Source organism: Topomyia yanbarensis, chromosome 1 (genome assembly GCF_030247195.1).
Source record: "Topomyia yanbarensis strain Yona2022 chromosome 1, ASM3024719v1, whole genome shotgun sequence".
In the NCBI taxonomy this organism is placed as follows: domain Eukaryota; kingdom Metazoa; phylum Arthropoda; class Insecta; order Diptera; family Culicidae; genus Topomyia; species Topomyia yanbarensis.
The window spans coordinates 206690986-206715348 of record NC_080670.1 but is presented as its reverse complement, the minus strand read 5'-3'; the positions used below and the strand labels follow the sequence as shown (position 1 = coordinate 206715348).

At 43.5% G+C, this 24363-nt stretch overlaps 2 protein-coding genes across 11 annotated transcripts in view; one reads left to right on the top strand and one right to left on the bottom strand.

Annotated features, from left to right (window-relative positions):
• Positions 1–21312, top strand: part of LOC131689633 (uncharacterized) — a 197564-nt gene extending 176252 nt beyond the window's left edge. For all 3 annotated transcript variants that reach the window (XM_058974884.1, XM_058974867.1, XM_058974876.1), the window contains 3 exons: positions 9001–9306; positions 9662–11433; positions 19961–21312. In XM_058974884.1, the coding sequence (XP_058830867.1) occupies positions 9001–9306; positions 9662–11433; positions 19961–21074 (3192 nt within the window). In that variant the 3' untranslated portion in view covers positions 21075–21312. The remainder of the gene's footprint in view (positions 1–9000; positions 9307–9661; positions 11434–19960) is intronic.
• Positions 21313–22027: 715 nt separating this feature from the next.
• LOC131689608 (uncharacterized) lies at positions 22028–24345 on the bottom strand. 8 transcript variants are annotated; one of them, XR_009305435.1, is made up of 5 exons: positions 23463–24345; positions 23296–23393; positions 23089–23237; positions 22712–22812; positions 22028–22632 (listed from the first exon to the last, which is right to left on the bottom strand). XR_009305435.1 is itself a non-coding variant. In XM_058974843.1 (3 exons), exons 1-2 carry the CDS (start codon positions 24100–24102, stop codon positions 23107–23109), a joined length of 927 nt encoding a protein of 308 aa, XP_058830826.1. In that variant the 5' UTR covers positions 24103–24345; the 3' UTR covers positions 22028–22812; positions 23089–23106. The 8 variants fall into 8 exon arrangements, 2 of the variants coding, with proteins under 2 accessions (XP_058830826.1, XP_058830813.1); XR_009305436.1 differs by having other exon boundaries at positions 23093–23237; XR_009305432.1 differs by having other exon boundaries at positions 23089–23393.
• Between the last annotated feature and the right edge of the window lie 18 nt (positions 24346–24363).

Here is a 24363-nt window from a genome sequence, read left to right as displayed (position 1 = left end):
AATTATTGACCAATTGTGGGCCAATCTCGGGACAATGTTGGACCAATTTTTGAACGATTTCGGCTTTTGACCAACAGAGATATGACACGAATTCCTAAGCCACCAGCGCGTGCAAGTGCACCAGATTTATCTTTTTGCTCAACGATGCTGCGGTTAGATTGCAGCTGGAGGAAGGGAATTCTCGATCCCAACGGTACTGATCATTTGCCAATGAGTTTTTCAAGAAATAACCGCACAAGCCGCGTGGACTCGATTGATGTTTCGTATGAACGCACAGGAAACATTGATTGGTAGAAACATGAGAGCGAGATCACAGATAGTATAACCACGGTACAGGATCTTCCTTCGAACGAAAAATAGAAGTTCCTCGTTGGTTAGATCATCGATGTGGCGGTGCAAATCCAATCAAAATGCTTGTCTGGCGCGACGGTAAACTGACAATCTCACCTAGGGTTGCCACCTCTGGTGAATCTTTTCCCCGGAGATTTTTACTGATAGGCTTCAGGTGAAGCACGAGAAAACGCTGAAACCAGAGAAAAATTTTAACGAAATCGATCGCTAGCTATTTTAGAGCACATTAATCGATTTTTAATACCTATTGCGTTGAAAAGAAGCAAGTTGAAACTCTTTCAATCCCTTTGTAGCTAAGCAGGTTATAAATAAGCACTGCTTGAAAACATATCTAATTTACTCATATTTATCGTTGCTTTGGCAAAGCATAAGCACCACTTGTCTGTGTAGTTCACATTGTGTAGAATTTCACTTCTCCGGCTAACTGCAAAGTATTCAAAAGCACCAGCCACTCTCGCTGTGGTGGATAAGCCGAACGAGCATTGTCCTCCGCCAGTGCTAACAGAAATAGGAGAGTGGCATAGTATGAGAAGCACACTGTAGTGTCTTCCGGAATTTTTTACGGGGCTCAAAGAATCCGGTTATTCGTCACCACAGTCGCTAGGAAAGTTTCAACAAAGGTGCATAGCTGACCTCTTTGTCAAAGAGCCAGCATGGACACCGTAAAAGCTGGTTTGAAATGCAGGACTATAAAAGTAAAAATTATTTATTCTCTCACCAGACCCGGAGAAATTCATGTGGAACCCGAAGATCGCTTTCAAAAACCGGAGTCTCCAAGTCAAACCCGGAGGGGTGGCAACCCTATACAACCCCTTGCACAGTGGGCGGAAACTCCAATAACGTGAATTTAATTCACTAGAGGCCAAACCATCGAGGATGTCTTTGAAGGAATTGTTCATATGAATATTCCCCACAATTTAATAAAAATTAAAATTAGGCATGGCTTACTATGATCAAACTAATGGCGTTTTCGTTTTTTCTTGGTGCTACACCGGTGTAGTGCAAAGAAAGAGATAGACTGATTACACCCAAGTTTGAATGAGTGTAGCACCGACTACACCGGTGTAGTGCACTGTCAAAAACGAATATGCCATAAGTTGGTGTCTTCGACAAAGTTTGAGAAATGCTCGTAATAAAGAATTCTACTGAAGAACTTCAACTAAAGGTTATCGATTTAAAAAGCGTTTTCTACGGCAACTTCATCAACGTTAATTTGTGCTACGGATCAAACCTTCTTAGCGTTATTAGGAAAATTGGCTGGATTTTGAAAAAAAGAGCCTGCTCGTGCATTCTGGTTTGCACGTTCTTATATGTAGTTGAAGTTGGCATATAAAAATCTTCAATAACGAATGATTATTTTTACATACAGCCTTCAATACCATTATGTGCTTTTAATGCCTCCACATTAATCTGGAACATCGTTTGCACTAAAAGTCACAATGGAAAAAGTTATATTAAAAAAACTATATTTTAGGGGGCTGCCATATAAAATGCTTTACAAATCGATAATCATACAAGCTCAAGTTCTTCAACAAAATTCCTTATTACAAGTATTTGATCGAAGACACCAACTTTCTACCTCGTCAATTCAAAAAGTAAGTTTTTTTTAGTTCGATCATAAAAAGCCATTCCTAGTTTTAATTATCAGGTTGTGGGCAATATTCGCACGAACAACTCCTCTAAAGAGACTCTGTAACTATATTCGATGGTTTGGCCTCTAGTGAATGGATTTCACGTTTTTGGGGTTTCCGACCACTGTGCCATGGTGGGTTAAAGAGTATTCTGCTCATGCAGAAAAGTGCGAAGTATATAAAGAATTTCGGAAGCGTAGTGGTAGAACACCGAAAGAGCGTTGCACTGCTTTGGACAGCAAGTTTAAACACTTGCTTCGTGCGAAGAAAAAAAGCCGTTATTGGCGCCGGTTTGTCGATGGTTTAACAAGAAAGACATCGATGGGCTCTCTATGGAACACTGCTAAACAATGCGCCATCGAAATGTATCGAACGACAGCGAGGAACATTCGAAGCGATGAGTTTTTGACTTTGCAAGAAAGGTATATAGAAAATCGTGCGCTCTTCGAGGATTAAATTTTCAGTTGCACTTCTGTCATCGAATAATAATGCTCCTGGATCTAACAGAAAAAAAATCAACTTATCGAAGAATCTGCCTGATCCTTCAAAAAGTGTTTGTTGAATTTGTTTAAAAAGTTTCCTGTGTAGAATGTGACTGGAGACAAGTGGAGATTGCTATCCGTAAATCGGGAAAACCAACCTCCAACCCCAATTCGTATTGGCCTATTACAAATGCTTTTCTGTATACGGTAATTAATGGGGAAAGTAAGCTTACGACGCATCGATGATTGGGTTGAGGTTTGAGAGACGGAGACTCGTGAAATTCCTAATCTCCTATCTTTACGGGAGATCCCAAAAAACATTGCAAATCAATACACGTTTACGCGAGAAAATGTTTTTCATTGGCGGATAACGTATCGAAAAGTCCACTGGCTTCGGTATTTTCAACAACAATATATTCGTCTCCTATAAGCTGACTGATCCTGCTTCAGTTTACGTCGCAGAGCTAGCTGCAGTTCAGTATGTTCTTAGCATCATTGACAGTGGCTGTAGATCATTATTTTATCTTCACTGTTAGCCTAAGTACAATCGAGGCTCTTCGTTCAATGAAGATCGATAGGTACTTTTCGTATTTCTTTGAGAATATAGGGCAATCTCTAAATATTTTGGCAGGGAAATTCTATCACTTGACCTCGGTATAGGTGCCTGCTAAATATTCAAGCGTGGGAAACGAAAGTGCGGACTTACTCGCGAAAATGAGCGCATTAGACGGTGGCATTTTCGAATGACCTATCGCTTTCCATATTTTTTTCAGTAAATCACACGGTACAATGAGGACCACCAAGACCAGGACATCGAGCACGTTGTTTGGTCGTGTGCAGAATATCGTAGTGCTAGGTGTAAGAAATCTAGGAAGATGAAGGACAGCTAAACAACCGACATACGGAATGCGGATGGCGAAACGTGGAAACCGTAGAAGAGAGGAGGAAAAAGGAAAGAAAATGAGAAAAAGAAGAAAGACAAGATGAGATATAAGAGAGTCAATCTAGTCGTCAAAGCAAACGACGGCGTGACGTACACCGCAATCCTCAAAAAGATGAGAAAGGATCCCAAACCGAAGGAGCTGGAGAAGAATGCAGTAAGAACCAGGCGCACTTAGGAAGGGTGCAATGCTGTTCGAGCTGAAGAAGGATCTATTGATGAAGAGCTCTACCTGCGGTGGGAGAAGAAGCGAACGTGAGATCTTTAGTTAAGCCAGCAGTAGTCGAGTGCAAATACGAATTTGGGCGAGATCACAGCGAAAGGCAAAGTTAGGAGCGCAGTAATTGAGCAATGTAACCTGGAGAAAGAGCAGATGTCAATGAAGTTGAGAACGGTGTATAGTGGCACACAGAACGCAGCGATACGCTGATCGCCAACCGCAGCCAACCACCTGATCCCTTAGAGCTACTAAACAAACGGGGCGGTGTTGCAGGTGCCAGAGTTTTCGCCATCAGGGAAGAAACTGTAAAAGCACGGACAGATCTGATCTGTACAGAATAGGTGGGGAAAAGGGACACTAGAAATTGCATAGAGTAACCGAAGGAGGGCAGAAAGGACCACATGACGGGAGGCTTCTTATAACCAGAGTAAAAAGGCGAAGACAGGTCAATGATGATGGAGACAAACCTGCGTAATCTGAATCATTGCGACATTGTCCAGCAACTGTTGTGGCAAACGAGTTTGAGCTTGTGCGACCAACCGTGGCAGCTACTCCGTGACAGTGAACATCAGAGCAGTACAATCGGATGCTGGACGCACTAACCGACTCGTTAGTCGGGCGAACGCCGGTTGTTATATGAGAAGATTTTAACGTTTAGAGCGTGTAGTAGGATAGCAGGCTGAGCAACGCAAGAGGTTACAGCTTGTTGGAAGCACTGTAGCACGGAGAGTGAGGACTGGCGAGCGTAAGTGGGAAATAAAAGACTTCGACAAGGACTTTTTTATGGAAGCACTTCGTGTTGACAGCCTCACTCTAATCCGGAATGCCAAGGAGCAGTCGGAAATATTAGCGACGGCGTGTGACGTAACAATCCCGATGAACTACCGGCGTCTGGCATATTGAGGGAAAGAAAGGCTCAGCATCCTCCGGGCTGGATACCTAAATTTCAGAAGGCGCGGTCAGAGACTGAAATTTGAGGTAGTCGGAGAAGAGTTAAAGGAGACATTGTAAGGCCGCTTTTAAACGCGATATATTGCTTAGATAGTCCACCTGCTCCAAGGAACTTAAGAGAAGCAGACGGAACGCTTACCGTGTCGTGATGGCCAAGATCAAGAGTCCAACGACGCCAGCTGAAATGTGCGCTGACAAACTGATCGTGGAGGGTCTTTTTCCGAAGCACGACCAAACTGCATGGCCGCCTATACCATACGTTGACACAGACGGTGGAAATGCTGTCTCCAACGACGAGCTCCTTATAGTGATGAAAGGGGTGAAAGCGAAGAAAGTACCCGTTCTGCATAGTATCCCCGTTGTGGCTTTGAAGACCATGATGCTGGCGTTTTCAAACATGTTCAGGCTAGTTCTACAGAAATGGCTGGACGAAGGCTACTTCACGGATAGGCGAAAGATCCAGAAGCTACTCCTGCCAAAACCAGGGAAGCCACCAGGAGATCCAGCATCGTTACGGTCTATATGCCTACTGGACATTCTTGGTAAACTTCTGGAAAAGGTCGTCCTCAACAGGCAGACGACCTACGCTGAAAGTGAGAACGGACTATCGCAGAGGAAGCTCTGGTTCCGGAAAGGAATTTCGATGGTTGAAGCCATCCGCACAGTCATAACGAGCGCGGAGAAATCATCGAAGCATAGGAGAAGGGGTAATCGCTACTGCACCGTGGTGGGTTCAACAGCACCAACTGGGCTGCTATCGCCGTAGCGCTGGAAGACGGGTCCCGGACTATTTGTGCAAAGTTCCGAAAAGTTACTTTCGTATCCGAGTACTGGCCTACGGGACGAACATGGGACAGAGGTCGATTAGGGTCACGGCGGGAGTACCTCAGAGCTGCATACTCGGCCCAACGCTTTGGGGAGTCGAGAGCTTTTTTCTGGTCAGCAACCGAAAGTGCGCTGAATATCCGAGGTGTGATGGTCGACGATCGGTTAAATCACAACAGCCATGTAGACTATGTATGTGAGAAGACTGCGAAAACAACTAGCGTATTGGCAAGGATCATGCAGAACATTGGAGGAGCAAGATGCAGTATGAGACGTCTCCTGGCGGGTGTCTCATCCTCAGTATTGAGGTTTGGCGCACTGGCCTGGGCTGCTGTGCTGAACTCAAAGCGGAACTCGTCAGACGCGGTATGCGTCATTAGCGGGATGATTCCCATCTGCACCACTCTGGTTGAAGACGTGGAATCCTACCAACAGAGAAATACACGAACTGTAAGGAGAGACTCGTTCGTCAAGTGGCAACAAGCGACAACGTGGAAAAAGGAAGCTGGACCCGCCGACTCATTCCGAAGCGTGGAGAGGTGAATTTCTATTTGACAGTTTTGGTCCGGGCACAGATTCTTCCGGAGGTACCTGCATTGGTTTGGACATGCTTCGTAACTTCTTTGACCGGAGTGTGTAAAAGTGCAAGAGACGCCGGAACACGTGGTCTTCGAATGTCCTAGTTTCGAAGAAGTTCAAAGGGGTATGCCCAGCGTGACAATCGACAGTATTGTCGAAGAGATATGCCACGATGAGCATATCTGGTATGCGTTCAACAGAGTAGTGACGAGTAAATGCCGCCGTGAAACAATACATCGGGTCCGGAAAAAAGTTCCGCCGTCGGTGACTACTCTGCCGGATTCACCACCGGGGACTAATTGAACGAATCGAACGCCAGGCTCCACCGGAATTACCGAACCCACCTCGACACCTTACCGAACAGCTCAAGATTACACTAGATCTGCCGCCGGGGACTAGATCGAATAGACCGCGTCGAACAGCCAGCAGTGGCTCGTTGAGGCATCAGTGAACTGGAAGCTACGCTCCACCCGGAATTGCTGGACAGACCTCTGCACCAGCTGCTGGCTGGCCCGTTGAGTAGGCTGGGCTAATTGGCTCATGAAAGCATCGGGATCGGGATAACTCCATCGCCGAGAAATTCACAATAGGCTGCATTCTAATTGACTGGGAGTTGATTGGCTCACGAAACAGACATAGGTACCGAGAGAAATTCCGCCGTCGAGGAACTCTCAGCCGGAGTAGGGTCGTTTCACCGCTGGATAATATACAAGTAGATCTCGATGAAGCTGTGAGCTAAATGGCTCAGGAAAGTGGGTATTCGTGTCGGGAGAAATTCCTCCGTCGGGAAACTCTCAGTCAGAGTAGGGTGACTTCATCGCCGGGGACTATCCGAGTAGATCGTGATAAGGTTGGGGGCTGAATGAACTAAATGGCTTATGAAATCAGCAGCTAAACGGCTCACTGAGACGAGAACTAATTGGCGACGTAATAAATGGAGACGAAAAGCAAGAGAAGCCCGACCAAATTCTCGTGGGCTCAGACACGATGTAACCCTTTGAAAAGACCATAGATATGGTCCGCGCCAAATTTCACAACCATCAAAACAACATAACATGGTCCCAAAAATCCATAACTACATCAAAATATAATTTTTATATGAGATCAACCGGACCATTGTGATGGTGTATTCATGGATTGATCCCATTAAAAACACTATCAAAACACCATGCAGTGGGGGTGAAATAGGACCATGAGCAAGGGGGTATTACAGGGTTTTCGTTTGCTCGGGAGACTAGAGAGTGGATTGGCGGCTTATAGGTCGTGCTATTTCATGAATCAAATGAAGCTTCGAGATAGCTACAGAAAACTCGTGGGCAGCAGGAGCGGGGCGAGATGAGAAGAGCGACGAAAGCACAACAAGCCCCCCCCCCACGAAGTAATACCTTGATACAGTTCCGTAGGGAAGAAGGGCGAAAAAGTAGTAAGTAGTAAGGAGTGTTTTAGTGGTTAGGCACGAAAGTGAGTCGTGAGTCCCAGACAGTGAAGCAACACTATAAAAACACACTGAATAGCTACTGCCCAGGTACTATGTCATATATATTTGTGAAGATTTTAGTGCTTAAAGGCTATTGAATACCTAGGGATTTGTTCCCTAAGCGTTTCAAATGGGAGATGGATTTTAGATTAGACTAGACAACATAATTCTTGAATATGCATTCGTGGCAAGAAATTGAAAGTTTGATTATAATACTGGTACAATTGTGATATACGTGTTATAACTGAGTGGGACTTTCCGACGGAAAAATGGCCTCGGAATGTACCATTAGGTCTCTGTCATTCTGAAATGGGTCATTGGAAAATCGGTAGAGCTAACACCTACTACATCCCGAGATTAATGTGGTGCATGGGGCGATTGGACCATATGCAGAAAACTTGTTATCATAATACCACTGCCGGCCAGTGGGATGTAGAAGTTTACACACACAACATAATTTTTATTTTGACAGTATAGAGGGATTTCCGTGATCAAAGTCCGGCACAAAATGTTGTGTCCCATAAATAAGAACGCGGATTATGGGAATAACTTATTTATTATTATTTTAATTTTGTCACGAGGTAACTCTTTCATTCTAGAGCAATCGATCTAATAAACATTTTTCGCCTTAAACACCTGTTGAGGTTTCAAGAACAATACCAGTATAGGTGTGTACCGGTTGGTTTTCTTGTCCACCTCTGTTGTCCTCGACTATCGCCAGTTCAGGACCTACCACTGCCTGCCTACCTTTTTAAATTGATTACCTGGCGGTTACCGTCCTCAAGTTATATTTTTTCCTTCCATTGACGGTGACAGTTGATAAACACAGCGAAAAAAAATCAGCCTGCCACAACCATGGTCTACTAAGAACTTGTCGTGTGTGTAATGAAAATATGAAATTGAGAGGATCGATAGAGAAAAAAAATGCGCAAAAGATCATCAATTACAAACGATATTATTCGTCAAATACGAGTAGGTCTTAACAAATCCGAAACAACCCGGCAAAATGTAAACTCAGTGACGATTGAAGCTTGTCGATAAGATGAAACACAAGCTGACTACAAACGATCTCAGCGAGTAGCCGACGACCCGAAAGCCACCTGAAACAAACCTATAATAGTTACACCGTATGTAGGCGGAACAATTTTTTTTCTTCTTTGAAGTACGGAAACCAATAATTTGCATATTCATTAGATTATTGCTGCCGCCCCGCTGCTGCTGCTCAGCTTTCAATTGGTTTCGCGCGGGCGCAAGTTTTACACACTTCACATCTTATTGCCGCCGTCATGATTGCTGTAACGCCAACGGCAGCATGGACTCGCAATCAATTCTGACCCGTGTTGTGGTCGGACTGACTATCCAATCCTCATAAGTTATACAAACACGTAGCAGCAGCAAAAAACCCACGCAACTTCTGTTCGGCCGAACACTTCTATTTGTTTTTTTCGATAGTCGATGATGGCAATCGGACAATGCGACCAGCGTATAATTAATGATTTTCAATCACGTCCAAATAAGTTTGTAACTGATTCTTTTTTTTGCAGGCTTATCTGCGTGCCATCAACAGCGGTGTGGACGATATCCGCGAGCTGCTACTGTCGGAGGAAGCCCGGCTTGAGCTGGCCCCATCCGGTCCGCAGCTGGTAAGTCACAGTACTAAGTCGCGGAAGGTCATCGATAGTGAGGATACGGATGTGCAGCTGTCGGCCCGTTTGGACGGTACACTGGTGACGGAGAAAACGCAAACCCGACAGCACGAGGTCCTGTTCGACGACGATCTGCCGGGGGATGAGCGGTTGAGTACCGGGCTGGATCAGGTGGATAGTGCTGAGCGGATTTTGGATCAGAAGGTGGGTTAAGGCTTTAAACCAAATCGAGTCATGTTTTTTAAATATCTGCTGTCTTAATAATAATAATTGGGAACTACTGACCAGCCTGTATAAATTTACTAGAAGGTACTAGAAAATTAATGCAATATTATATGAAGGGGCCGAAAAAACAAAAAAATTGCACATTTGGTGCAACATTTGTACATATGATTAGTTGAAAAAATTGGCTAGAATTGCTTCTCGAACGAAACTTCTATCACGATCATAGTAGCCATGCTTGAAAGCTTGAAAACATTTCTGTGCAAAATACGAAAGAAACGTCAAAATCTAATAAATTAATAATCCTTTAATCTCTCCCTCCCCCCAAACCCAACAGGCCTCATCCCACCGTTACTTCAAGCAGCGCGATGAACAGCACGTGGATCTGATCGGCCGTAGTGGACAAGTGCTGGATAGCGAGATGCGTTACGCAGCGGAAACAACTCAAATGGAGAAGGACGGCAATCGGCCGGAAAATCTACTCTCCGAGTGGGACAGCCTATCGGATCGGTTACGGAAAGCGCGCCGACTTGGACGGCACTCGACACCGAAGGAAGCGGTACTCGGTGCTACCACGGGTACGGGGTTACCAACGGCGCTGGTTGATCGAACGGATGCACTGACCAAACGGCCGCTTGATTTCGATCGGGAGGATGAGACACGCAAGCAAGAGACGAACAAGTGGTTGGAGAGTCACTTCGGTAGTGAGTCCCGATCATCGCGGGGGTCCCGAGATGATTTGGATGATATTGTGGAACCGACGAAGAAGACGTACTTTAATGTGACAATTAAAAGCGGCGGGGATGGACCGGAGGAGCTTCGCGGCAGTAGCAATAATGTGTACAAGAGTCATCAGTTGAGTGCACCGGCGAAAGTAATTATGCCGGAACGGGAGGAACCGGTTGGAAAGAAATACTTCCAAGGGGTGAGCGAATGGAATAATAGGAATCGGTACGCAAATGGGAGGGGTTCCAGAGAAAATCTGGTGGACAGTGAGGAGTACGGTTATAGGAAGCAGAAAGATTTTCGCTTCGAAGATAGCAAAAATTCGTCCTACAAGGACGATTCGGCGTACGTTTCTTCGTCGACATTCTTCACGACCCCCAGATCTCCAAAACACTTGAAGGATAGTAATTTCAATGCGAGATATGGGCGGGAGGCTCGTTCGGTGTCACCGGATCGAATCGAATTCATTCCAGTGGAACGACCAATGGTTCCACAAAGGAAAAAAGTTCTTGAACGAAAGCTGACGAACGGCAGTGGCATGATGACAACTTTGAAACCCACACCTCCTGAACCACAAATCATTCAGTACGCCCCCCGTAGTCGTTCAATTTCCCCCATTCAAATCCCTCCGGTGACTACAACCCTGCGGAAACCTTATCAGAAAACACGCTTCAGTAGCATTCAAGATCTAAGTCACACCTCCAGAGGTTCGGGACCGGCTGCGACGCGAGCCCAGAGCAATCCTCCAAAGAGCAAAGTCGGCTCAGTCATCGGCAACAGCATCCGAAAGCTGGTTGGCAAAATACGCTCCGCAAGTGCCGAACGCAAGCTTCGACTAAAATCAGCCAAACATCGTTCCCCTTCACCGTCCTCATCCGCCGCTAAACGTAACAGTTCATCCAGTACGACCTACCAACAGTACAACGTCATTGACGGTCACATTGGAGGACGAGGATACTCACCAACACCACCAACTCAACCAGCAGTAGCAGCAACGACACCAACAACAACGCTTCAAAACCAGTCTCACCCCCAGCATCAGGCTCAACGCCACCAGACGCAACCGATCGGTGTCAGTCACAAACAGAACGGCAACATTTCCAGACGTGATCGCGAGCGTGCTGATCCCGGCTACGACCAGCGTCGTGGTTCCTCTGATATCGTGTCCGACATGACAACCAACAGCGGCGGCGGCGGTGGCGGCGGGGTACCGATCCCCAAGCAGAAGTACTACCTCGGTGAGAATCCCTACGGTGGGAGCATCTTTGGCAAGGAGAACAAGTACGACGGTACGAAGGGTCGATTGGGCCAACAGCAGCAGCAACCAGCACCAGCACAGTTACAACGAAGTGAGGAACGGATCGTGACGTCGTCCCACACGAGGTAAGTCCTGCCAATTGAAATGGAAATAGTTTAAATACTATAACAGACAGTCAGACAGCGGACAAGGAATTTCTTGCTGGGTTCCCCACACGCTGTGCGACTAGAACGCCTCAATCAGTGGCGGTGCAGTCGCGAGTGGGTTTTTTTTGCTGTTGTCTCGGCAAAAAGGCTGAGCAAATTTAATGCTAATCCAATGATTGCAGAGAGTTAGCAGCTGCTTACCTAGCGGGTGCGAAGCAGGTTTTTATTTCGTCGTATTTTTCTAAGTGCTTGTTTGATGCTGATGCAGATTGAGATGTGCGGTGGGGACGCATGGTTGATAGTGTGGAGCTGAACATTTTCTGAAATTTAGAAATGCCACTTAAGTTTTCCGGAGTTTTCTTAAACTCATAGGACGTTCCCAAAGCTTATATGATTCTTTTAAAATTTGATTGATTTCTCTGATGTTAGTAGGGCTTACATGAAGTTCGCAATGATTATCTAAATTGCATAGAACTTTTTATTAATAGAACAGAATAGAATTCATAAAACTTTCCTAAAGGACTGTGACACTGTGCACATTGCAAGAGAATCAGGAAGATTATGTTATTTTCAATTTTATTGAAGACTCCAAATCAATCCCACTCCAAAGTTACCGAACTTTTAGTGCAGCGCTACCTTAGTTGTACGGAGCCTATGAGCACATCGTGGTGGTTCAGTTTTCCACGAACTTTTGTGTTTTGTGAAGAAAATGGTGGGTTCAGCTGACCAAGAATTTTACTACATAAAATGTGCTTTGCAAATTTTAGTTCCTCATTTCACTGTTTAGATGGCAACAATACTAGTTATTCAATTGAGAAAGGTGGGACATGGAACATGATGAGTGGAACTAAGCTTCGCAGCCTTTTTTTTCTTGCAGGACATCATGTTTAACTAGGGGTTTACTGCCGCTATAAGCTATATTATTCTATGTTCTATGCGATTCCCTATATACATTGGACAATTAAGCGTAAAACGGCAGTTTATTCAGGAATACAAATTGTGTCACAATTTTTTTGGAGCTGAGCTTAGTTCTAGTACTAAGTTAGTGTCGGATTCTGATGAGATGAACTCGAAACGAAAATTCAATAACTAATTTAAGCTAGTGAAAGATACAGAATGGAACAATCGGTAAAGGATACGGTACTTGTAACAGGGGAAAGCCGCCCTACTTGCTCGGGAGCTGCAAAAAATGAAAATGAAGAGTTCAAGTGCCACATTTACTACAGAGGCGTCGAGAAAACAAACCTTTGTTGTACTTGGTAAGCAGCAGCGACAAATTATTAGGTGAAGGGCGATGAGTGATCAAATTCTGCGACTATAACCACCAATGACGAATCCGATGATGTGAAAGATGAGTTTAGATGCGACTAGGCAAGGTATAGAAATAGTGCCAAAAACGTAAAAGTTATAATCGAGGACACGAATGAACAGGTCGGAAGGGAAGAATTCGTTTGCCAGCTTTTGGCATAGCGAGCTTTCGCTCAAAGAATTATGAACTTCGCCACAGTCAGAGGGACGGCAATCTCTAGCACCCATTTCGCACGAAAGAATCATCAGAAGAATGGTGAAACTTTCTCGCAAATCAATCATGTTTTGATAGATGATAGACACTTCTCCAATGTGACTGATGTCAGGAACTTCTCAGGAACGAATGTCAACCTTGACTATTACATTAGTCACAGAAATTTTTGCTCAACGCCGCGTGAAAAAATCGACGGAATGGCTGGTTTGATGCAGAGTCAAAAATGGTTTTTCATTTATCAAAATCAGGCAAAAATGACAAACCACTAAAACTTGACGAAAATGAGACAACGACAAAGCATGCGTGTAAACTCGATTTCATTATTTCCTACGCACACTCGTTTTCGCTTTGAAATTGAGAGCGACATTAGTCCATTCGATATTGAACGTAGTGCTGGGCAACCAAAAATACATTAGTAACGAAATGTACTTGTTGTTGTTCGATTCCGTGGATTTACGAGCTAGCGATGATATTGGAAGACAAAAGTACTATACTGCCCATGATCGCAATATGTGTCCCGTTTTCTATGGGATTTCCTATCTTTATGGGACTGATTTGCGATCATGGGCAGTATAGGTGTGCATATTCCTCGGTTTGCTGCGTTCTAGATGCATTTTGTGATGCACATTGCTATAATTTCAGTACATGAAAACACAAATGAGAATCGAAATTTATTTATTATAAATGAAAACGAATATGAATATTCGTATTGCCGTAGGAAAACGAAAGTCGTTATCTCTATGCGCTTCCGTAGAATTGAAGGAAGATGGGGTTTTGTCTTTATTGTTTTGCTTGCTATGTATTTAGTAATGAAAGAGATAGTGCCCAAGTAACCATAAGAGTTAAGCCATTGCACAATATTGGCAATGAAACTCCATTATAACATTAGCAATGCAATAAAGCTCAATATTAAAGCATTATCGCTAACTCTGTATACGTATATAAAACTGGTATAAGGCGTACATGCTTAAAGGATATTTAAAGCGTGTATGCTTTACATGCGCGTTTAGTACTACTATGTAGCAGATATAAAGCCGATATAATGCCATTATAATGCTATGGGTTTATTCGTTATGCAACTTCTCTTGAAGATTATATTCGGCATGTTTCATTTCATTCGTACATATGCAATATAGCCTAGACAGCAAAAGCGCACATGCCGTCAGGGACGAGGCATGGTATCTCTGTTCGAGACTCACGAAAGTTTATTTGCATAAAACATTCATATTCATATCATTAGTCTTCCCAAATGAACATCGAACACAATGTTCGCTCTAGTTCTGTGCTCATCCTACACCATCATTTCGTGTGCAAACTTGAACGCGCTAATGCGTACCAAAACACGAGCATTCGTCTGCACAACCGAACCCCATGTACGTACGCGGTGTTCGTACACACAGGTTCTTGATACTAGTTTTCTCTTTCTCTCACCCATCATCACTAGCGTTGACTCATTCTTTTTTGTGTGTGCCTTTATTATGTACGCACACGGTGTTTAAACCTAAGTTTGCACATCGTTCGCTTGGGTTCGGTGTTCGATGCGAACCTGTACACAAAGGCAAAGCATGTTTCAGGTTGAAAGCGCGCGAAATTTTGTACACGGATGCAAACTTGTCGATGTTCATGGGAAGACTGCCGGTAAGAATATTCATTATAATACATTAGAAGGGAGTCAATTACAGTTCCAAACAGTATTTTTATATTTTTCCTTTTTGTTCTCATACCGAAACGAAAAGTTAAAAAATCGTTGCGAAACCAGATTGCGGAAAATTGACAGCCAATGCAAGCTATCCAATAGCATGACATTTGTGCAGTAGCGCTATATAATAGCATTATTACCGCACAAACGCTGTCAATTTCTGCACAATAATAGCACTATATTCAATCTTTTCTGGCATATTGGCATTATATCAGGATATAGGGCTTAGCGGCTCTTTTAGACAGCCTTATATGTAGATCTAATGCAGATATAAGGCCACGTTATAATGCTTATTGGTTACTTGGGTGAATAGACGAAGATGGATTCATTGAGTTCCCGATCATTGAATGGATATGAAAATTTTAGACTCTGGTTCGATGACGACGAAAATGAGACTAGAAACCGAAGGCTTACATCGGCTGCACGTCAGAAGAGTAACGATACTATGAGTCAAGGAAGGCACATTTTTCTATGTGTGAGTGCGGTTGAATTATTTTTCCGATCGAAATGGAAGAAAAGCTCGTGGTACCTTTCTATTTGTGTGCCTGACCACCATACTTATTTTCACCACATGCTCACAAGCTTCGTTTCGATTGGTTGATTTTGTTGATGTTATTCTCCAGAGGCCCGGAAGACATGATTAATTTCGCTAGCAAGAAATCAACACACTCAAAAACGGCGCGTATTTTCATCTCCTGTTTTATCATCTTAACTGTGAGTTGAGAGCAGTCGAGAACAAATTTCATAGGCGTAAGACACGTGGGCACGACCAAAAGGTACTCGCTACGAACGATCAATAACATGAGGATACAAGTACCCCGGCGTCGATCATGATTATTGGCCGGGACGGGAATCTGTTGACAGATCGTACAGGAGTGACTGTCAGGTGGAAGAATTGAGTTGCTAGGGATCGAACAACCGAACAGAGAAGACACAAAGAGAATGATATTTGGGGATGATGAACATTCAACAAGCTCTGTGATCGGTTCGATCCGGCTAGAAGAAGAAATGCCTTTGCACTCGTTGGATGGGCTCATTCCCTATATCCCTATTATCTGTTTCACATTGTGTATAGATATCTGCATGCTGATCGATACTGACTCCGGCCTCGTCCGAATGCAGACCTGTTAGAGAATGAACATTAGTCCGATATATGTTGCCGATAGAGACCGAGCACTCATCTGCATCTCCGCGCGTATCACAGGATACATGACAATGAAACTGTCAATTTTGTCATCATGTGTTCATTGCTCTGGGCAGCAGGCTGCCGAGATTTTTGTTTTAAGTCCGGCGAGCCGGTTCTCGGGAGTGTAACTAATATTTAATTGAATCGAATTTTGTTTAACATCGAGCGAACAAGTTGTCTAGTTTTATTCCGGTGATAAACGATAATGGTTCGGCGTTTAAAAAAAACTTGTGTGATATCTGGCTGGCTCTAAACAGAGATGCCAGGTACTTTTTTCAAATGTCTGCAAAAATAATTTTAAAAGTCTGGGAAGAACAAAAAATGTCAGGATAGCTAGTGTAACCAAAAGCTTTTATATTCAAAAATCTGTAAATATCTGCAACCAAACTAAAAAATCTGCAAATATCTGCGTCATCGAAAAAATCTGCAGCTTAAATTAAAAGTCTGTGCATTTGCAGACTTGTCTAGCGAGACGTTTGATTGATCAAAGACGATGTACTTATGATCAGATAACGACGGTTACTGTCAGAGCAGAGAGTTACATCGAACACCTCCTCTCTGCCAGCTCGTGCAAATGTTGTTTTTTCTTCGGCACGAAGAAGCAACTTTGACTTGAGGACCTCTTTTTATGTCGACGACATATGTCATACGACATGGGGGCAGGAACCCAGTGGATCAACTCTTGGTTAAGAAGGCCTCTAGGCTGGCTTTGTCCGGAAAAAGATAATAGTTTCCTTATAGTACATTTTTGGTGTAGATCCGGTGTGATCGGCATTTCTGCCCTAAGTCAAAAATGCGTGCCCTCCTCAACCCAAATTTTAAACTAGGACGAATTAGCGCATGGGCGCCATTTAAACACCTTTTTCAATATAAAGAATGTCATTTGGTATCATTATTATTATCATTGCTTGTTGTATTCTTGCCTTTCCGTTTCCATAATTTGCCATTACGCTAATATTTACCGCCTATTTTTTAGCATCATTCCTTGTTCTTTTGAGAGTATGGATGCTATTTTATATTTCACCTTCTTTCTCTGTAAGGTACTAGGTGGATTAGCACAATTGATATTACCTTAATCCCCGGTTATGTCGGCTTTTTTTGCCTGTCATGGGTCAGTTGGTACTTTCCCTTCGTTCTTTCTTAGTCCTGTTTCCGTTCTGTTTTAGTAAGCTCATTGTGTCCACGATTTCATGGGTTATTTTTTCTTATCCTTTGTACTCTACCCTTTTTTGTTTGTTTCAGTGCGTTCAGGAGTCTCCGGCGTTAGCGCACTTGAATATTTCTTTTCCTTTGTTTTTGCTTATATTCATGTGTGCACATATGTATGTATTTCTTAGTTTCATTCATTATTTCCGAATCTCCCAGGATAAAAGCAGATATCAGCAGATCTTTCTTACTTAGCCTTCCGATGGGTGCGTTGAATTGTGCGACATTAACAAGCGGTAAATATTAGATATTTTGAGATCTTATTTCTCAGCATTGTGGAATCGAGGAATCGAATGTTGCTTGAGGTGCCAGTATTATGTGTGCATGTAATTGCAGATTCTCGATCAGCGATATACTGAGAGCTATCATTTTTTGTTCACTGTTGATAATCCTAGGCATCAGTTTTTGCACATCATTAATCCTTAGTAAATCTTGTCCAGAGAAGAAAAAAATAACTAAAACGATGCAGAAAGGAAAAAGGTGAGTGTTATGAATAAATAAATTTATGTTGGCTACTCAGAATTGTTCAACGGACATGAAACAGGAACATGGTTAGTCATATTTTGTGATACATACACTTATAGTTTAGTGACCCAAAGCGGTTGACGAATTATAACTATGTAAACTAAACCGATTTTAATGACGTACATCTGTCCATTTCTAAGTCTTCGATTGATCCCTGCCAGTAATTGCAATCGGCTCAGGCTCTTTTGTGCATCATGACTCACAATCGAATTGTGCCTCGACCAACCTGACAAAACGCGCCCTTTTTCCTTACTGAGCAAAAGGGCAGAGAGTTTTGTCCGGAAAAAGATAATAGACTGTTATCAACTTTCTTGTGGACCCCAACCGGAGTGGCTCCAACAGTAGTGCTTTCCCAGGGCATGATCGCAGCTGTTCCAGGGTATACGTAGGGTATATAACCCTTATGATGACTCTCGAGCTCGACTTGGTCATTCTTGTGACTAGTATTATATTCCTTGATTTTTTTCCTACAGTAATTATTATTCCGGCGCTCGATATCCGTTGAGGGCTGTCGCTTGGCTGATGCCTTTCATATGAAGATTGTGGTCAGCTCTAGTGCGTCGGCAGGTTTGTGGCCATTTCGCAATAGCCATCCATAACGCCTCTTTGCAGCTCCGCTTAACTGACGAGTTCCTTGTATCCCTTTTAGATTTTTGCTCCCAGTGTCTTCTGGGTCGTCAGCTGCTTTGTTTACTCTTTGGCTACTTGACTTGGCAAGAGCTAAAATACAGATATGCCTTGTGGATCCAAAGGTTCCTTGCGCGGCTTGGTATTTCACATCACGTTGAACCTCAGTCCTAGTATAGCGTAGAGTTAACACCCACCTATCATTAATTCTTTGGCACCAGTCGCGTAACATCTTGAGTTGGGCCAGAAATTTGACAGTATGTGTTGTGTCGATATCCGTTAGTACCCTCTCATTTTTCTACTACCGCTAAAGGCTGAATGCACCCAGTCTACCCTGTCCTAACTCCAAATGGCTTAGCCATACGTAGAGGCATGAAATAGAAGTGAACACTAGGTTTTCTCACCGTTCTCACAGTTCATCCAGCACTTGTTGGGTAATGATCTTTGCAAAAACGTCGCAGGGTCAAAAAAAGTGCTCCTTCCTGGCGCAGCGTTGGACCTAATTTAAAAAATTCCAAAATTATCGTGATATCGCCTTGCTCGCTATTTTTCAAACCCTCAAAAAGGGAAATCTTACCTAGAATCGGAATGCGTTTTGCTTCAAGTAACGATGGTATTTTGATATATAATAATAAACATTCCACCATAATCACTACAAATCTAATCTCAAACAAAAAAAAATCCTACCTTTGAAAAATCGAATACCTAGTTATTCTGCAAACAATTACGAAAAGCGAAAACCAGAACCTTTTTGATTGACTCGAGAAATTGCAAACAAAGAACCAGAATGAAAAAAAAACAAACTGCCTCGCCTCCATAGCAGCCCCGTTATTTCATGGCCTGCTGCTAGACAACGGCAAACAGCCAACCGAATATGGAAACGCGTTCAGCTTCCTATAAAAGGATCACATGTTCGTGTATACGCTGAGAAGCTTATAAAAAAAGATCTATTAGACAACGACGGACAATGATTGAGTTGAATGACGTCTCCCCCTCATCTCCCACGGTTCTATGCTCGCTCGTGCGTACGGAGGAATGCCCGCTCTAGCGCACCTCCCAATAAGGAAGAGTAATAATCATGTCCAAAAATGGTAACAAACTGGCATTTGACAAGTGGCGAACGTTTTATTACGGTACCGCGACAATCAATTATAGCGGTGCTGATATAAAGCCTCAAGCAGCAAGGTGATTAAATCGTAGTTTGACCTTTTACGACGTTGCTGCATCTTCCGGTTTTCTATAGCAGCTGAGACTTTAACGTTGTTTTGTTTTCAGCGAGTCGAGTATTTTAAATAATGGAATCCCATTTATTTGAGTCCATCGTGGAGCAGCGCTGCTCTTGAAGCGCCAGTTCCATTAAAATACGCAGCATGACGAGCCGAGGATGTCATCTGCGAGAAGAAAAAAAAACTACTTTATTAGCGGTTACCTATCGAGTCGCGAATATTAGCACCCCACGCAAACCGGTTCTCCGGGTAGAGATTTTAATCAGAAACTCACGTATTATGTGTAATCTGCTGGCCTTGGTGGGATGGGACTATTTATGGGCACAACCAACTGCGTGCCTTGAGGCGTGAAATGGCCAACAAAGGTGACGTCACGTTGTTTATCTTTTCTAATTGCTACCCAACATTCTTTTGATTCGACCTAACAAGGATCAAAGTAGGCTGTGCTTTAACGTTACCATGTGAGAAGAAAATTGTATTACATCACTGTATTAACGATTTTCTCTCTATTGCAGAAGCACCAGTCAACCGCCCCCGCCGACCGCAACCACCCTTGGCCGGTACAGCAAAAGCACCAACCGACTGCCATCCACCACCAACGGACACCATCACGAGCCGAACGGATTATCCTCGTCTTACATGCAGTCCTCGTCCAATCATTACCACAACAGTTCCCAAACCCTCCCCCGTAAGTTGTACGAGCAAAAATCAAAAGCAAAACCCCTCCATTCGTCCACCATCAACGTGTCGATCGTGAACACGGTTAGCTCGTCCCCGCAGCCCCCGCTTACAAACACTGGACCGGTGAAACCGGCCCGAACCTACAAAGCGCTGAACCGAAGCAAATCGTTCAATGTGCATGGGCTAAACGGGACCAACGATCCTAGTCCAATCTATCTGGAGAAGGTAAGCCGAAACAATTACAGTTCGTTCTACCGTTCGAATTCCCATCTGGACGAACTGCAGCAGACTCCCTCCCGGCACCAGAACGAATCAATGCAGCTGAAAAGTCCGTCCATCGTCAATCTGATCACGCGAAGCACCCGTGACCTCACGCAAAGTCCGCTGTACGAAGACGAACGCATCCAGTCGCGAAACGAGTACTACAACGAATATTCCGCCAACAAGAAGAACGTCTTTCTGAAAAACCTACAGAACCGGGCACCGGAACTGTACCGAACTCTACACGGCAATAGCAATGGTGGCGGCAGCATGGATCCGAATGGACCCTCCCGGGACTACCTCAATACGTACATCAGTCGAGAGCAGGAATCCTCGCTCGGATCCCGTTCGCCTCTGACCGTCAACAAGGACACCGCAAGTATCGTTCGTCGGGGCAGCTCCAGCACGGAAGACTTTTCGGAATCTTATAAAATCACCCAAAAATCGGAGGATCCAGCACGGCCTGGGGTTACCAACACGGTGCGGAATTTTAGTAAGAAAACCGTCCCCTCCAAGGACGGTCGGGGAATGCAGACGATCGAAACGAGTGAGGTACGTACCACCAGCAGCAGTCGCTACAGGGGAGATCAACCGGCGGCACTAAAGTATCAGGAGTTTCGCAACGGGCTGTCGCACGGAAGCGGCGGTGCGGGTGGTGTTGTGATCGAGCTGCGGGGAAATTCGTAGGAGCGGTTGGAGTTTTTTTCGAAGGTTTTTTTAAAGTATTCATTTTTTCAATAAAAAAGATTTTCTACTTGTGCCAGAACTTTGAGAAATGTTCTTCGTTTCTTTCTTGTACTTAAGGCGACTAATCGAGAAGCAAATAAAAAAAAAATATCTTACGCTAACCAGTGATAAGTGTATTTAAACTTATTTTTTTCGAAAACGGCAATAATAAAATGTGAAATAAAGTAACAAGTGAGAATGTGTAGTTTTAAACATTATTTATCCGAGATATTCCAAATTCTAACAACTTTGGGACCATTCATAAATTACGTAACGCTTTTAGGGGGAGAGGGGCACAACAAGTTGTGACATAGGGGGGAGGGGGAGTTAGCTAGATCGTTACGTAATTACGTAACAAAAGAAAAAAAATTCTGGGAATTTGTTACGTAATAGGGGAGGGGGGAATGGAGAAATTTGTGACAATTTGTTACATGGGGAGAGGGGGGAGTCAATTTTGGGCAATTTTTACGTAATTTACGTAATTTATGAATGGTCCCTTTACTTGAGCGGTATTTGTTGCAACTTGCATGCAAGTTTTGACGAATGGTAGTTTTATAGTAGTTTTATGGTTCTTCTGAGTAAAGTTTATGGTATTTTTATGGCTCTTCCATAGTTGACAAGTTTTCGATTTGCAGGATATTATCAAAGGGCGCCAATTGGAAACTTGCACGTAGATCGTTAAAATTTAATGTAAGAAAGCAGACGGTGGATGGCAGAGTTGTATTTCGAAATTAGCCATTTGCAAGGCGATACCTTCCAGCTCCATGGCGAGTTAAGGGTTTAATAAAATTTTGCGCCTCTGAGGGGTTTCAAAATGGTTTTAACCATGGATCGCGACGTTTTCCAATTAGATCTGACGCCTGTAACTTTATCTCTTTACTAAGGAATTTCGTTTGAACAATAACTGGACAGCATGTTTTCACTGTTTCAAACAGTATGATACGTTATTTGTATTTATTTTACTTGTGACTTTCTATCCTATCTTTTAGATTTAAGTAGTTTAGTTTGTTTTGTATATACATAAGACAAAATATGAGCTTACCTAAAATGGATGCTGATGAGAATTCACTTATTCTATACTTGAAACCAAAACGTAACGGTTGGTTCGAAAAAACAATAAAAATAGTTCAACAAGTTGGAGATAATGGCAATAGAATACCTACCAGAGTGGCACGAACGAGTTTGGCCGACAGTCTCTAGAGTTGAAGCTACTTCTCTATCTCTCTCTCATTCTTGATTGAATCCAACTTTCTGAAATAACAATCCAATGGCAGAAAAAGTGGAGTGAAAGCAACGTGACTCAACAGGGTAACTTTAAAGGACAGGGTGATCTCTAGCTGGACTCGATGATCCCCGGGAGAAATGAGTGCTCTTGTAAAATCAACATTCAAGATTATCTCATTTCTCCACTCCACCGAATCGAACTAAAGATTCCCCTCTTTTTTGAAACGATACAACGGCGAAACTGGATGCTGCATTAGGTCTTCCTACTCTGGTATTTCTCCGAGAACCATCCTTGCTGCAAATGTGAATTGAGAAGGGTTTAATAGCATTGGCCAATTGTACTTCACTCGATGTGCAAGGATTGACTGCCCCACCTTCTTTTGCATCCTGTATAACCGGTTACTGAAGCTAGATACATGAAGAATCCAACGTCTTTTCTGTTTCAAATCAATGCTTCTCGTGCGTGTGTAGCCAGCTGAAATTGCAACATACATTACTAGTAACGTGTTTTTTTTCTATCTCGACTAGGATATGTTTGTGCGACTGTTTTTTGTTTATTCTACGTCATTACTCCAACTTGTTTTTTTATCGGAATTCTTCTGTCTTACTTGAATGAATGATTCTTATTCAGTTAAAAGGAAATGTAGCGTACAAACTACCATAATTATGCAAATCTAAACAATATTATCCACTATCATTGTTAACGAAAACAAATGTGTAATTATCTTAGTAAAAAAAACTTGATACGGACATACTACTGAGACCTGATTCATCGCTCCTGTGCATCTTCGAGCCATGCCCGGTGGGAGCTCAGCGCACAGGAGGCGCAAAACTCCACCGACACTCGCCCACCGGGCACGATGTGAACGCACACACCTCCTGCATCTGCTCCTGCGGAAACTGATTCCAACGAGGCTTCATTACTGTGTTCAAAATAGTTATGTTCAGTGGTAATTACTTGATTACTGCCCGTCATAGTCGACAGAAGCTCGTCCACGTCCGGTAACCGACTGAACTCCTCGTCAAACAGTACTTCCTGCGACGCCAAACCTAAATCTGGGAATGAAAATTCGAATTCGGTCAAAAAGCTGGACAAATATGGATCCTCCTTTGTGGTGACAGTACCGTGCGTGTTGAATTTGTTATCTTCGTCGGTAAGCATCGGAGGATGAGGTGAAGCAAATCCCTCGTCGCTGCTACTTCCTGCTGGCGTTCTGGCAGCCTCTGTCACATAACTCAATCCGGACGAAGTCATAGGGAAACCGATCCTTCTAACTGAATTCAGTACTGCCATTATACCCGTCCTGTTAGCAATAACATTCTTCAAATAGTTCCTTTCTCGGGTCAACTGCTCCACCAATTTCGTCTTCCTTTTCATCTCTTTGCGTATCTTATAGTTGACCTCCTTCAACTCGTCCACTTCCTTCTCGAGACTCTCAACATGTTCCTTCTTGCGCCGTCGATTCTCTCGCGCCAGCAGTGCATTTCGATTGGAAATTTTTGGATTCGGACGTCGCGTTGGATTTCGCTGTAGTTTACATGCTTTTCCCTCCGTGTGGTTATCTAGCGCTACGCCACCGATCGCTGAAATGCGACGCTTTTTAACTGATCGCAACTGTTCATCACTATCATCGCAATCGTCCTCCTCTTCCGGAATGGTTTCAGTTTCGCTGCCGCTGCTGGCGGATTCATCATCTTCCTCCTCGTATCCGTACACGGTGGGATCAATTTTCTTGGTGAAAAATCGGTTCAACGATGAAGCCATTTTGAAACGTTTTCAATCGTTGCAAATCGAAGCGGGGCCGACGGTCGGTGCAGTGGAAAATAGTCGAGAAAACGGGTCAATTCAGGGTAACCTTCACGTTGCTGGGATAGTACTTACTTCCGGGAAGGAATTGGGTATATTTTTGCACTTTAGAACTGATAAACACAACTTTTTTTTCTCCAAAAATAACTGCAAACAGCAGTGACTAAACACGATGAAAAAATTTTTTTAGGGAATATGAGACGATGACGAAGGTAGCTT